The following is a 12,019-nucleotide window of genomic DNA, read 5'->3' on the forward strand; positions in this document are numbered from 1 at the left end:
AAAAGGATAAAGAATCAAACCTCCCAACCACCCATCCCTAAATCCCTAAAATATTCACCAAAGGTGAGGGCAGCAGTAACAAGTTATAGCTATCAATTCAGTCCTGGAAAGAATATGACACCTTCAAGGTAATGAGGAGGCACATATTGAACTGAGACAGAACAAAGCTTAAAGGGGTGAAGCAACACCAGGCTCAAGCTGGGATGAGAGTACAGAAGACTCTGCGCTGACAAAAGCATACTTTCCCAAAGATTGTGAAATAGCACCCAATCCTGTCCTCCTCCTACTCCAAAACATTAATGAATCCCACCAGCAAAGCACACCATATTTTACTAGTCAGGGCTAATGTATCTGTATGTATTCTACTGGTTAGTACACTAGTTTGAGAACGAGTGCAACCATTCAAGTGATTGCAGTCAATACGACATACAGAGAAATTTCAGTGTTTGCTTGATTTACAATGATTTTTTACCTTAAAAAAAGGCAGGGGTTTTGTGGTGTTTGTTTTTTACCATGGTAGAAATAATGGGTGAGGGAGCTCAGCTTTCAGTTTAAAAATAAAAAGAGACAAGAATTCTTTCTGATACTAGAAACTTTAGATTCAAATCCTAAGTATCAGATAGGATCTAATCCAGACCTAGTACTTCCTGTGTGTACAGGTTATAAAACTGTCACTAGTGCCAGTACCATCATGATGTTTCTTCCCCCCTTCCCATTCCCAGGGCTAAGTGTATTTTGCGTCGATCTTCACACCAGATCCTAAATCATTATCAGTTTACTGTGATTTACTGATGAAACTTCTCAGATGCTGAACACAAGCTGAAGACTCTCCTTAGAGGAAGTCCTTCCTGAAAGGCCACACTCATTTTTCTAATTCACTCAGTAGTAATCCGATATATACAAACAAGCAAAAAAAAAACCATATGATACAATGTCTTCTGTTTGTAGTTGTTTTTAAATACATACAGAAGAGTCTTACTTATTCCTATGAAAAACCAAGGACCCATTCAAGTGATTCCTAATTCCAACAATTATGAGCACCTCTAGAATTCATTTTAGCCTTTCGTCTTGAGCAGAGGAATTTTTTCTAGGGAACACGAAACATGAAGCAGCTTGACCTTTTCAGCTATAGTCAGGACTGTATTGAGAGCTTTTGTTTCCACTGGAAGCTATCCTTAAATTATTCAACAACTTGATTCCTACTCTGAGAAGAAATACATCATCTTGGCATGCCAGGCCTCTGGTCACAACCTCCCCCAAGAAGGATTTCTTTTCCGTGGTACTAAAACTCTGATTTCCAATATATTACCTAACCATCAATCTAGTTACTTCTACACCTAGTGATTTTAACAGAAACATCAAAAGCATAGAGATGAGGCTTTGGGCAATCTGGTGTAGTGGAGGGTTTCCCTGCCCATGGCAGGGGGGTTGGAACTAGAAGATCTTTGAGATCCCTTCCAACTCTAACCATTCTATGATTCTATGATTATAGGATTAGATCATAGATTAGATTAGATAGTTACCTTGTTTCCAGCTAATTTCATCACCATAAACTTGAAGTAGAGTCCTCAGGAAGTCTTTTGCATTGAAGCAAATAATTGGAACTTTGCAGTCTAGCATTTGAAGCAACACTTGCCTGCATAGAAGTAGTTCATTAGCACACACTGTATTGCTACGAGGTTTAACGAATCTATTCACTTTATATATTTAAGTAGCATCTAACACTAAACAGTTAAAACAAGACATTTCTTTATTCCTGTAAGAACAGAATACTGTATTCGAATATTAAATTCTCAATTCTATAATACCTTAATACCTGAAACTTCATTCTGTAATAAATTAAACATCCTAGCAGATATGCCTTACTGTGCATTCATAAAGAAAACAAATCCTTGACACAAAATTAAAAGCAATCTTAATCCAAAACAGCAACTGGCATCCCTGTAATACTTTAATATATCCAAATAAGATCACAGAGGCTTCTGAGTTAGGGCAGTATTGTAAAACCATGATTGTATGGTAACCTTTAAATCTAAATTGCCATAATTCCCCAGTGTTAATATGCTATTTAAATCTAATATGCTTCATCTTTGTCACATTTTTACATTTCTTTTGAAAACGTCTATAGTTTCCACACCCATGCTATTTTAAAGAGATTTCACCAATTATATATTTTTGTATATAGATTTTACTAATTTTTTGTGTCTTTTTTGTAAGCTCTATTTTGGGCAATATAGAAATGCCGTAATTTTTTTACAGAGCTTTCAAGTTTATTTATCTTTGGTAGTATGAAACCCACAGTACCAAATTTTTGGACATATTAGAAATTGCACAGATCACAAGGTATTACTGTTTACAGTGCAGATCCATTATTAAACAACTGCACCAGATCCATTATTAAACAACTGCACCAGATCCATTATTAAACAACTGCACCAGATCCATTATTAAAACAACCGCACCATTCTTACAAGAAATAATTATCTGTAGGTTTCATCTAAATGCTAATACACGTATTCAACTTGTTTATTATTGAATTTTCACTGTTCATATGTACATGCTTTATTGATATGTTAGTCTCAATTCAATTCAAAACAACCTATATTCAAACTGACAGCAAGTGATTAAATTAGTTATCATACAACTCCAGTATTACAGCTGGAGAAGTACAGGTAAGTGAAGTGATTTATTTCAAGTCACAGTGGAGCAGTGGCAGAGATGACTAACAACCAAGTCCAACATCTTGAAAATGAATGTTTTGTAATTTAATAACCCAAATTCATCAGTTTACGATAAAGCAGTTATTACTGAAAGCCATAAAATATTCTAATGAAGTTTTAACATGTGACTACTACATCTAAGAATCAGATTCAGTTCTCATTTCTCCCTTTAGGGGATACTATTTCAAAGTTAATAGTATGAAATAAAAATGGAAGTTTAAAACATAATCCATTTTTTAAAAAATTTAATCCAACTATTGAACATATACATAAAGCATTTACTTAAAAATTTCTTGTAATTTTGATATAACATTATTACTGAATATTAGGAAAATTTCTTTCACGATCTCAAAAGCCATTAAAAAAGCTCGTTGTGCTCACAAAATTAAAAATATTAGCAGAGCTCAAAAAGGATGTTTACCATAATAATGTCCATCAAAAACATACTAGCTAAGAAATGTAGTTCAGGAAATGGAAGATAAGATACGAGACAGATAAACCTGGAAGAATCGTATTTTTTGCCATATAGCTGTCAACTGTTCATAAAGGATTTCTAGGTGAATGTAAATAGCTCCTTCCGGAATCCCAGTCTAGTTCTGTAGGGCTGCAGTTAGTTATATGCTGAGCCCAAAGGAACAGTCTGTTCTTATTTGGTTTGTATTAGCTCAGGCTTGACATAGAACTTACACAGCTAATACGAATTTCGATGCACTTGACGCGTAAGGAGATTAAGCCTGTGCCATGCCATCAACATCACTGCTGCTAAAAGCATATGCGAAGCAGAACAGTATTTTTTCCTACATACTCTCACCAAGCAAATTTCTTGTGAGCCTGTTGTTCTTGTTCCCAAAGAGATGACCATTCAGTTTTTAAATAAATTAATTTATCGTTTTCATTAGCAGCATTCCAAGTATAGTCAGTTGAAGAGTAACTGGGAGGGCAAGGGTGATCAGTCTTATTCTTCACTAACACAACAACTCCTTTTACTGATGAGGTTAAGACCTGTTAAGCAGAATTACAATAGTGTTTCCTCTGACAGCTTTTATGCAATCCTATAATGAAAGTTTCCCCAAATATTTTACAATATCAAACCTATTATGTACATTAGAGCTACTGCATACACCACTGACAGCAGAGGAGCATGCAAGCGTTTCAGCCTTGAAACAAAAATCCACAGTAACAGACATGGTAAAAGCAGGAAAAAAAAATTCTAATTCAGTCTCACTTTAAGTATAACAAACATCTGTTTAGCCCAAGCGGTTTCATTTTGAAGTTCCACTTGGTAACTAAAACTGAAATGTAGTCAGGAGTATTAAGGTTTACCTCTTTTTACATTTATATTTTGGTAAGCAGTAACACACAAAAGTGGTCCAGGTTCTGGGCTCCCCATGAACACGCTTTTGCATTTATCAGTCACATGTACAATTCTACAAAACTGACTCTCAACAAAACACATCATTCACTAACCTGCTCCGAGTTGAGCTGTGAAGAACCATCCTGAAATACCATAGCAGTTACAAAAGCCACTGCCTGTTCTATAGTTGCAAGCAATTCTCTTTTTTCTTCACAGCCCAAACGCCTGATATCACAAGGATAATTTTCAGGAGACTCTCTTTGTCCAGAAGTACAGTTGTATCTTCTTTCAAGTGAAGAAGTGCAGGTCTTTACAGGTAATCTTCTCATTTTCTCTGAACAACATGTGGGCACATCTTGCTTTCTTTTAAGAGGAGTAGTCATATTCTTTTCACCATCCTTTGGGTTTTTCGCTCCTACTGAAAGCTTCCTTTCACTATATTCCCATGTTGATAAGTCTAAATCCTGGTAATAGCTCACTATTTTACTATCTTGACAGCAAAGCATTTCATCAGTATGTACTGTCCTGACTATCTCACCAGCAGAAATACATTCAGGGCTGGCAGATGTTTTTAATAAGGTAATTGTGGAATCACGAATCTCCTGGAAAAATTGGAAATTTTTTAGTGAGCCAATTATTCAACTTATTAGGAGAAATAAGAATAAACGTATATGAATTAATTTAAATAAACTTTTCAGGAAGTGATATTTTATGAAAAACACGTTGATGCTAACAAATCAAAAAGTCAGTTTAGGGGAATCATATTGCATAAGATTCAAGTATTTATCAGTGAAGATTATTTTGCTGATTTATATTGCTTACATTCAAAACTACCACTGCTTATTTAATCTAATATTAGTCCAACACTAGAAACAGCAAATTAACAACTGTAAGATGCATCTAGTCCAGTAGCCTGTCTTCCACAGTGACTAGGTTATGAGCGACCTTTGTCTGAAGAGAGAAGAGATCATTAATTTCCTTCTTTAGCTTTAATATTCAGAGCTTTTTTCATGACAGCTTAGTATATTAAAGAACTTTCAGCAGAGGACCGTAACGACTGCTTTGGAAATTCAAGTACATGAGTCAACTGGATCTCCACCAATTTCTTCAAACAACTTACAAGATTGTAAGACTTAAAAATATCTATGAAAGTAGCACTGAACAAGTACTATCAGGTGTATGAATAAGTATTATACCCTATTCTGTTTAATCCACTATGCCCAGAACAGCTTTCCTACTCCAGATAGTTCCTGGATCCCTTTACAGCAGCATGCTATTAAATAGCGTTAAGCAAGAAGTTGCATGGTAATGTTGTGATTCTACTCCTTCATCCTTGATTTCCTTCAGAAACTTCCCTGGTATACAACCAGCCCTAATATTTTCTTCCTGTTTATTCTGCTAGTTGCTTCTACAACCTTTCCAACCGTTCTACAAAGCAGTCGTCTGCTTACTTTCAGTCCCAGCATCACACACAATATTCATCCACTCCATTGAAAAGTAACTGAAGCCTCTCATATTTTCTATATTTTCTGCTCTTGTAGCACAGTCTCCTTCAGAACCTCTGATGTCATTAACCATTCCAAAAACTCAAGTCTTCTCACTTCTAAAGAACCACAAGTTACTGCTGTGCAGAGCTCCCATCCATTTCCCAAGACAAAAATTTTCACTGATTAAAGGATATCGCCCATCTCTATTCAATCTGTACTGGCTGAGCAAGCCAGAACAACAAAGCCAGTATTTCTTTTTCTAGTTTTCCAGTATTCCTCTACTCTGTTCCCAAATTCCCAAACCTCAGAACTATGGAGTTAAAAGATGAAAAAGGCCTAGACTGCTGGAGATCCTGCTTCACAGGATCAACTCTACAGCAAAAATAGAATTAACAGGTTCTCACTAAACAGAAAAAGGGAGCTAGTCAAGCTTTTGCTACTACCAAAATGAATAGCAGTTGTTCCAAACAAAGACAAATTAATTGGACTTAGGCAATGCTAATAAAAAGTAGACACTATAAAAAGTTAAGTATCATAGAAGGATCAAACGTTTAAGAGCTGTAGAAAGGCAACTAATTAACTCAAGTGTATTCTCCAGTCAAACTGCAATTGGTTTTGTTGTTTAACACAGAATCTGAATTAGGACACTCAAGTAGTAGTTTCATAATTTATTTGGATGTAGGAAAACTTCATTAGATGCAGTGAGACAAAATTAGCACCTCATCACAAAAAGGGGTTCCACTACCATCCATGTGCACCTACAGCTGCATGTCTATGAGCCAATTTAATTTGCAAGGGACTATCCCAGCCCACAAAAGAAACCAGTTATCTGCATCTTGAGCAATCTGAATGGACTTGCTAAACTGTGCAACACGCACCAGAGTAAGGAAGGCTGTGAAATTAGCAGCTGGGACAGGAGTACACTTGCAATATCTGCAACTCATTGATCAATTCAACAGGTCTTATAATCACAGCCTGAGCTGGGGCTGCTGCAGTTATTCATTCCCACTCTTTTACTGGCACTCACTCACACGCGCATTAAACCAATTTCAGAAAGATGTTTAAACCAAAAATTTAACTTCCTAATACAAAGTTGTTTTTCATACGAATCAGTTCACTTTATGATTATGCCACTGATTGTTCAGTGACAGAGGTTTGAGAACATTTTTGAACCCGGGTAACTACCTAGGAGGTAGGATAGCAGAAGTGGGGCCAAGACTCTCACGGGTAAATAGACGCCAAGCGCAAAATAAAACAGAGGAAAGTTATTTGAACTATGATTGTATGTAATATATTGTGAGAAAGCTTGTTATGAAAGAGCCAGTCTATAACAACTTCAAACCTGCTACAAAAAGACTGCTTTTAGTGGTCTTCAATCTTACAGAATGCTTGCCTTGTCATTTTTCAGATGTGCATCCTTATCACCTAGTTTATTTTCCTTTGTCTTCTCTATACCTTTTAAAAAAATAGAACGGGAAACATTTTACAATACAAATGATCCTGAGAGCAGTGCGTATTACTTAGTTTACATACTGACACTCATCAAACCTAAAATAATTGCAATAAAATTTTCCATGACAACCATTTTCCTCAAATTAGTATCATTTATGCTTAAAAGGGCCCTGGAGGTTCCTAAATATGCATGTGCAGAAGCATGCTCTGTTCACATTAAGTTAATTCAAGTTTGCTACAAAGCAGACAAACATTTTCCATGTTATTCAGAAGAGGCATTACTGTAATACCACAAATATGCATATTTCCTTCTTTCAAGAGAACACATCTCATCTTGGTCAAAATAAAAAGTTAGGAGCATGAGTAAGAAAACAAACAAAAAACTCTGCACACACTTCACACAGTTTAACTGTTTTATTGGAATTAGGCAGTATTATTCCACAGTAATTTTCTTCAATAAAACACTATTTGCATATACATCTCTAGCATATCATGCCCTACAGAGAACTGACCACGCTTTGTCTGCAGAGGATAATGTTTTTCACATTGTTCATCCTCATGATAGAACAGGTATTGTAAGATCAGACAAGAACAGAGGGCAAGGAGAGTTCAGACCTATCAAACTGACAGAAAGGTGATGACGAGCACCACAAGAAGCAGGAGGCCTATCAGTGCTGGGTCTAAGGCAGAGCCCTGTGCCACAGCACAGCTGTAAGCCTGGGCCCGTGTCATGGTTTGATGTGGAGGGGGGGGTGGTTCTGGTGGCAGGAGAGGGATTTTGCTCCCTGCGACCTCCCCGGTTTTGGATCCGGGTTAGGCTTAGTTCTGGCCACCGGATCAGACTGCCATCCCCCTCGGGGTTGAGCCAATAGGGCGCCTCTGCGAATTGCCCTATTTAAGTCAGGACAAGGGAACCGGAAAAGGTGCTTCGCCCAGGATCGACCAGAGAAGGGAGGAGGGCACTGCCCCCACTCCCTGGCTCCCGGCCGGGCGGCTGCCTGCATCGGGCCGGCGCCGCCCACGGAGAATGGCGGTGGCGGAGCCAGCTGGGGAACTCGGGGGCACCCCACTCCCAGGGTGCCCACTGGGCTGAGTTCACCTGGAGAGGACTGAGATCTGAGAGAAACAGCTGCATCGACAGCAGGTCAGTGAGGATGGAGCGGGAGGAGGTGTGCCGGAGCCGAGTTTCCCCTGCGGCTGATGGTGAGATAGCAGGCTGCCCCCCTGCAACCAGGACGGCCTCGGTGGAGCAGCGACCCACTCGCAGCCCGTGGGGAGAAGATGCCTGAGCCCGAGGATGGTCGTGTTGGGGGCACGGCAAGGCAGAAAGGCATCTGGAGTCTTCGTGACGACCCACGCCGGAGCGAGTGGCTACAGCTCCCTAAGTACCCGAGACTGTGGTATAGCCCACACCGGAGCAATCTGTGGGGAAGGATTGTTTCCAGTGGGCTGGACTCACGTTGGAGAAATTTGTGGATTTTTTTTTCCTCGTGGGTAGGGGATCCATTGGAGCAGGGGAAAAGGGTGTAAGGTCTCCTTCTCCTTTAAGAAAGAAGCAGCAGTAACAGCACGGAATGAACTGACCTGCACTCCCCCAGTCCCTGCCCCCTGTGCTGCTGGGGGGAGGAGGTAGAGCCGGGAGGAAAAGGAAGGTGGGGGGGGGAAGGTGTCGGTTTTAAGATCTGGTTTTGTTTCTTTCTGTCCTCTCAAGTAATCGGTTTTTATTTCCCTTTGTCCTTCTAAGTAATCATTAATAAACTGTTTTGCTTTGAGAAAAGCGCTGCCTGTTTTGCCCAGGACCATGGTTGGTGGGTGCTCCCTCTGTTCTTGCCTCAACCCTCAGTCCTTTTGTTTGTTTTTTTTTTTTTCTCTCCTCTCTACTTTATTGGAGAAGGAGAGACTGTGTGAGTTTTAGTTGCTGGATCAGCCTAAAACCACGACAGCCCGCCACTGAACTACCAGTGACATTCAGCCTACAGCTCTGAAAGCAAACAGATACTGTAGTTCAAAGAAGGCTTTGCAGATGCATCTCAGGACTCTGCACCACACTAAATGAAACAGGACACACCTCTCTTTTCTGTCCCCAACACTGCCCAGTAGACCCAAAAGTAGGAGAAGCAAGCAAAGGTTGGAGTATAGAAGAACAAGGGGCAACAGGATAGCAGTAACTACAAACTCAATAGGTAGAGGAAGAGAAACAGGGAAAAAGAGAACTCTACTGAAGTGCATGTCTCTCCACAGTTTGTAATTAGTTAAGATTCCTTTATCTCTAGATTAGGATCACAGAATCATTCAGATTGAAAAAGACCTTTAAGATCATCACGTCCAACCATCCAATTCTTTTACTGCTCAGCCAGAAGACACCTTATGAACAAAATACGTATTTTGTTCCCTTCTAACTCCTGATCCATACTGAGTAGAAGTCCACTGCTGTTTTCAGCTCTGAAATTAGCATTACCAGCAGCAAGACACCTTCTGTATCTACTGTGTGGATGATGCATGTCAAACAAAGCATAAAAAGAATAAGGGGATCTATTTCTATTTACTGAAACTGTTTTTAAAAAATTTTGTCTATGCAAACCAGGACTCCATACTTAAAGTACTAAACAAACAAAAAAATATTTTCAAAGACTAGCTAGCTTAGTCTCCAGAAGAAACTAAGCTTATTGCTTTACAGTATTACATGCAGGTTCAAGTCGGTTTATGTGTATAATCAGTTATTTATCTCCAGCTCAGCCTTCTAGCCTGAGCTGTTAAAATAGCAAATATGGCATAACTGTATTTGTAGCTTCAAACATTTTAGGTTTGGTTTTCTTGACACTTCCTACAATGATAAAATTATAATTTAACAATGACAATAACCAAATTTACATTTGGTGCTTTTAATTGTTTCATGGCTAGATACTTCTTGAAAAATTCACCCTCCAGAGGAGATGATTACATTTCTCTCCTTCAGCACACAGTATTCAGTACGACAGATTAAGTCTAAAGATCTATCCAACCTCGAATTTCTGGTTTATGAAAAAGTACCACCAGATGGCAGTAGAAACCCATTCTTGCCTTCAAATTCCTTCTTAAGGCTAGACGGAATCACAAGCTTTACTGCCAAGATAACCACAGAATCTCACCCACTAGTCCAACATCGTAGATATTTGTCCTGTTTGAATCAAGATTTACCTTCTAAAGATAAACAGTTTTCCCAGTGAGTAGAGTTTAATCTTTGAAGATCTATCAATAAAATATAGTTTGAAACAGATCATGACAGGTTTTGTTGGTTGGTTGTTTTTTTGAGGGAGGCACTTTTCTCCAGATTCACACTGATCAGCTAAAGCTATATATACAGTCAACTTCCTAAAAAGCAATTCAAATAATTTTGTTCTTAAGCCTAGAAACAATTGTGAGTAACTACTACATGGAAAACAAGAGCAGGAAAAGCTAGCCATGTGACCTGCCACCACTAAATGCTTATACTGTTCTTTCACTCCCTAGTGAATGAGGATTTAGCAGCACTACAAAGAAGATTGCAAGCTCCTTTGGCTAAAGATACCAGACACTTTCATGATGCTTTTTAAAAACGAGAATCTGTAATTTTACAGCTTGGCAGAGAGTGAATGGATCAAGAGTAGACAAAATAACATGATATAGGTATCGCACAGTACAAACTTCCCAGTGTCAGACAAAAAACATTACATAGGAAAATTAAAGAAGGGAAAATGACACGGTAGCAAGAGAAGCAGAACAGCAATTAAACTCAGTCTGAAGACAGATCTGATTTTATTTAAAATAAACTGGATTTTGGTCCAAATGTCCTATTTTAAAATGAACCCAGCCCATATTTCTTCAAATACGTATCACCGATTTACACAGTAATGAACTACTACCCTTGTCACTGCTACACCAACAGGCTCCACTGATCCAGTACTTTACTACTGAAAGAGCCTGAACTGTTATTTACATAAAACCAAGGCTGCAACAAACACCACGTATACAGGAAGAAATGCTAGATTTAAATCCCATCGACGAGACTATGCTGCAGGATCTAGTTCTCAGGAGAAAACAGAGAACTGAAATAGAGCGAAACTCTAACTTTCTACCTACTTCTTTCCAGAGCTACAAGACTGGCAAACTATGAAACATACATAATTGAGAATAAAAATTCCATCTTGCAAAACCTCCCTAGTATCCACAACATTCTGAGTAAGATTTGGTCAACAGAGTCAAAGATCTGCTGAGGCACTTTTAACGTTACCTAACTTGCTCTACCACTGGGACTTTTGTTCACTCTTCCCCCTGGCATTTCACAAGGAGTGAGCAGCTAATGAACATGTGTTAAAAGGACAGACACGAGTCTGGAGAGTTCACAGGCCTTCTGGCAAGTTCCCAGTACCTCTAGCGATCTTTAAATATCTAGTCCACAGTCAAGTTAACATATACATTTAATTTACAGTATTAGTTAATTAACAGTTTGAAATTCTCATCTACTTCTATACCACATAGCAGAAACAGGAAGAAAAAAAATGATGAAATTGAGGGTACTGGTAGTATCCTAGTTCCTTGCACTCACTTAGCACTATTTAAACAGAAAAGTCCCAGGAAGTGTCAGTTACAACTTAATTTCTTTCCTAAACCTGGAAACCTAAACTCTCACTTTTTTTCTTTTTAAATAGGGACTAGAGCTTTGATACTGTTTTGTTTGGTTAGGTTTCAGTTTTTCAACTGAAAATACAAAGAGTCCAAGATTTACTCACTCTGGTTATTTTTTCTGCTCATCTGAACTTCTTCTACAGGAATAGACCGCAAAGCTGTCATAATCCTCTGAGCAATATCAGATAAAGGCACTTTATAAGGGTCACATCCTATGTATGATGTGTACCGTTCCATTTTTAAGATTAAACCTAAACACAGAACACACAAATTACACATGATATCAGGGCCACAGAACAATCTGCACTTACATTCTGTTAAGATTAAAAAACAAAATATAGTGAACATGTTCAGGAGAAAAC

The 12,019-nt window shown here is 38.5% G+C and overlaps 1 protein-coding gene across 1 annotated transcript in view; it reads right to left on the bottom strand.

Moving 5' to 3' along the window:
* POLN (DNA polymerase nu) overlaps nucleotides 1–11,951 on the bottom strand; it is a 103,531-nt gene extending 91,580 nt beyond the window's left edge. The window contains exons 1-5 of the mRNA XM_086611734.1: nucleotides 11,762–11,951; nucleotides 6,955–7,016; nucleotides 4,188–4,676; nucleotides 3,532–3,722; nucleotides 1,524–1,636 (exon numbers count right to left, since the gene is read on the bottom strand). Of these exons, the coding sequence (XP_086467860.1) occupies nucleotides 1,524–1,636; nucleotides 3,532–3,722; nucleotides 4,188–4,676; nucleotides 6,955–7,016; nucleotides 11,762–11,936 (1,030 nt within the window). The 5' untranslated portion in view covers nucleotides 11,937–11,951. The remainder of the gene's footprint in view (nucleotides 1–1,523; nucleotides 1,637–3,531; nucleotides 3,723–4,187; nucleotides 4,677–6,954; nucleotides 7,017–11,761) is intronic.
* Nucleotides 11,952–12,019: the final 68 nt, after the last annotated feature.

This window comes from Tauraco erythrolophus, chromosome 5, assembly GCF_009769465.1.
Source record: "Tauraco erythrolophus isolate bTauEry1 chromosome 5, bTauEry1.pri, whole genome shotgun sequence".
NCBI classification, from domain to species: domain Eukaryota; kingdom Metazoa; phylum Chordata; class Aves; order Musophagiformes; family Musophagidae; genus Tauraco; species Tauraco erythrolophus.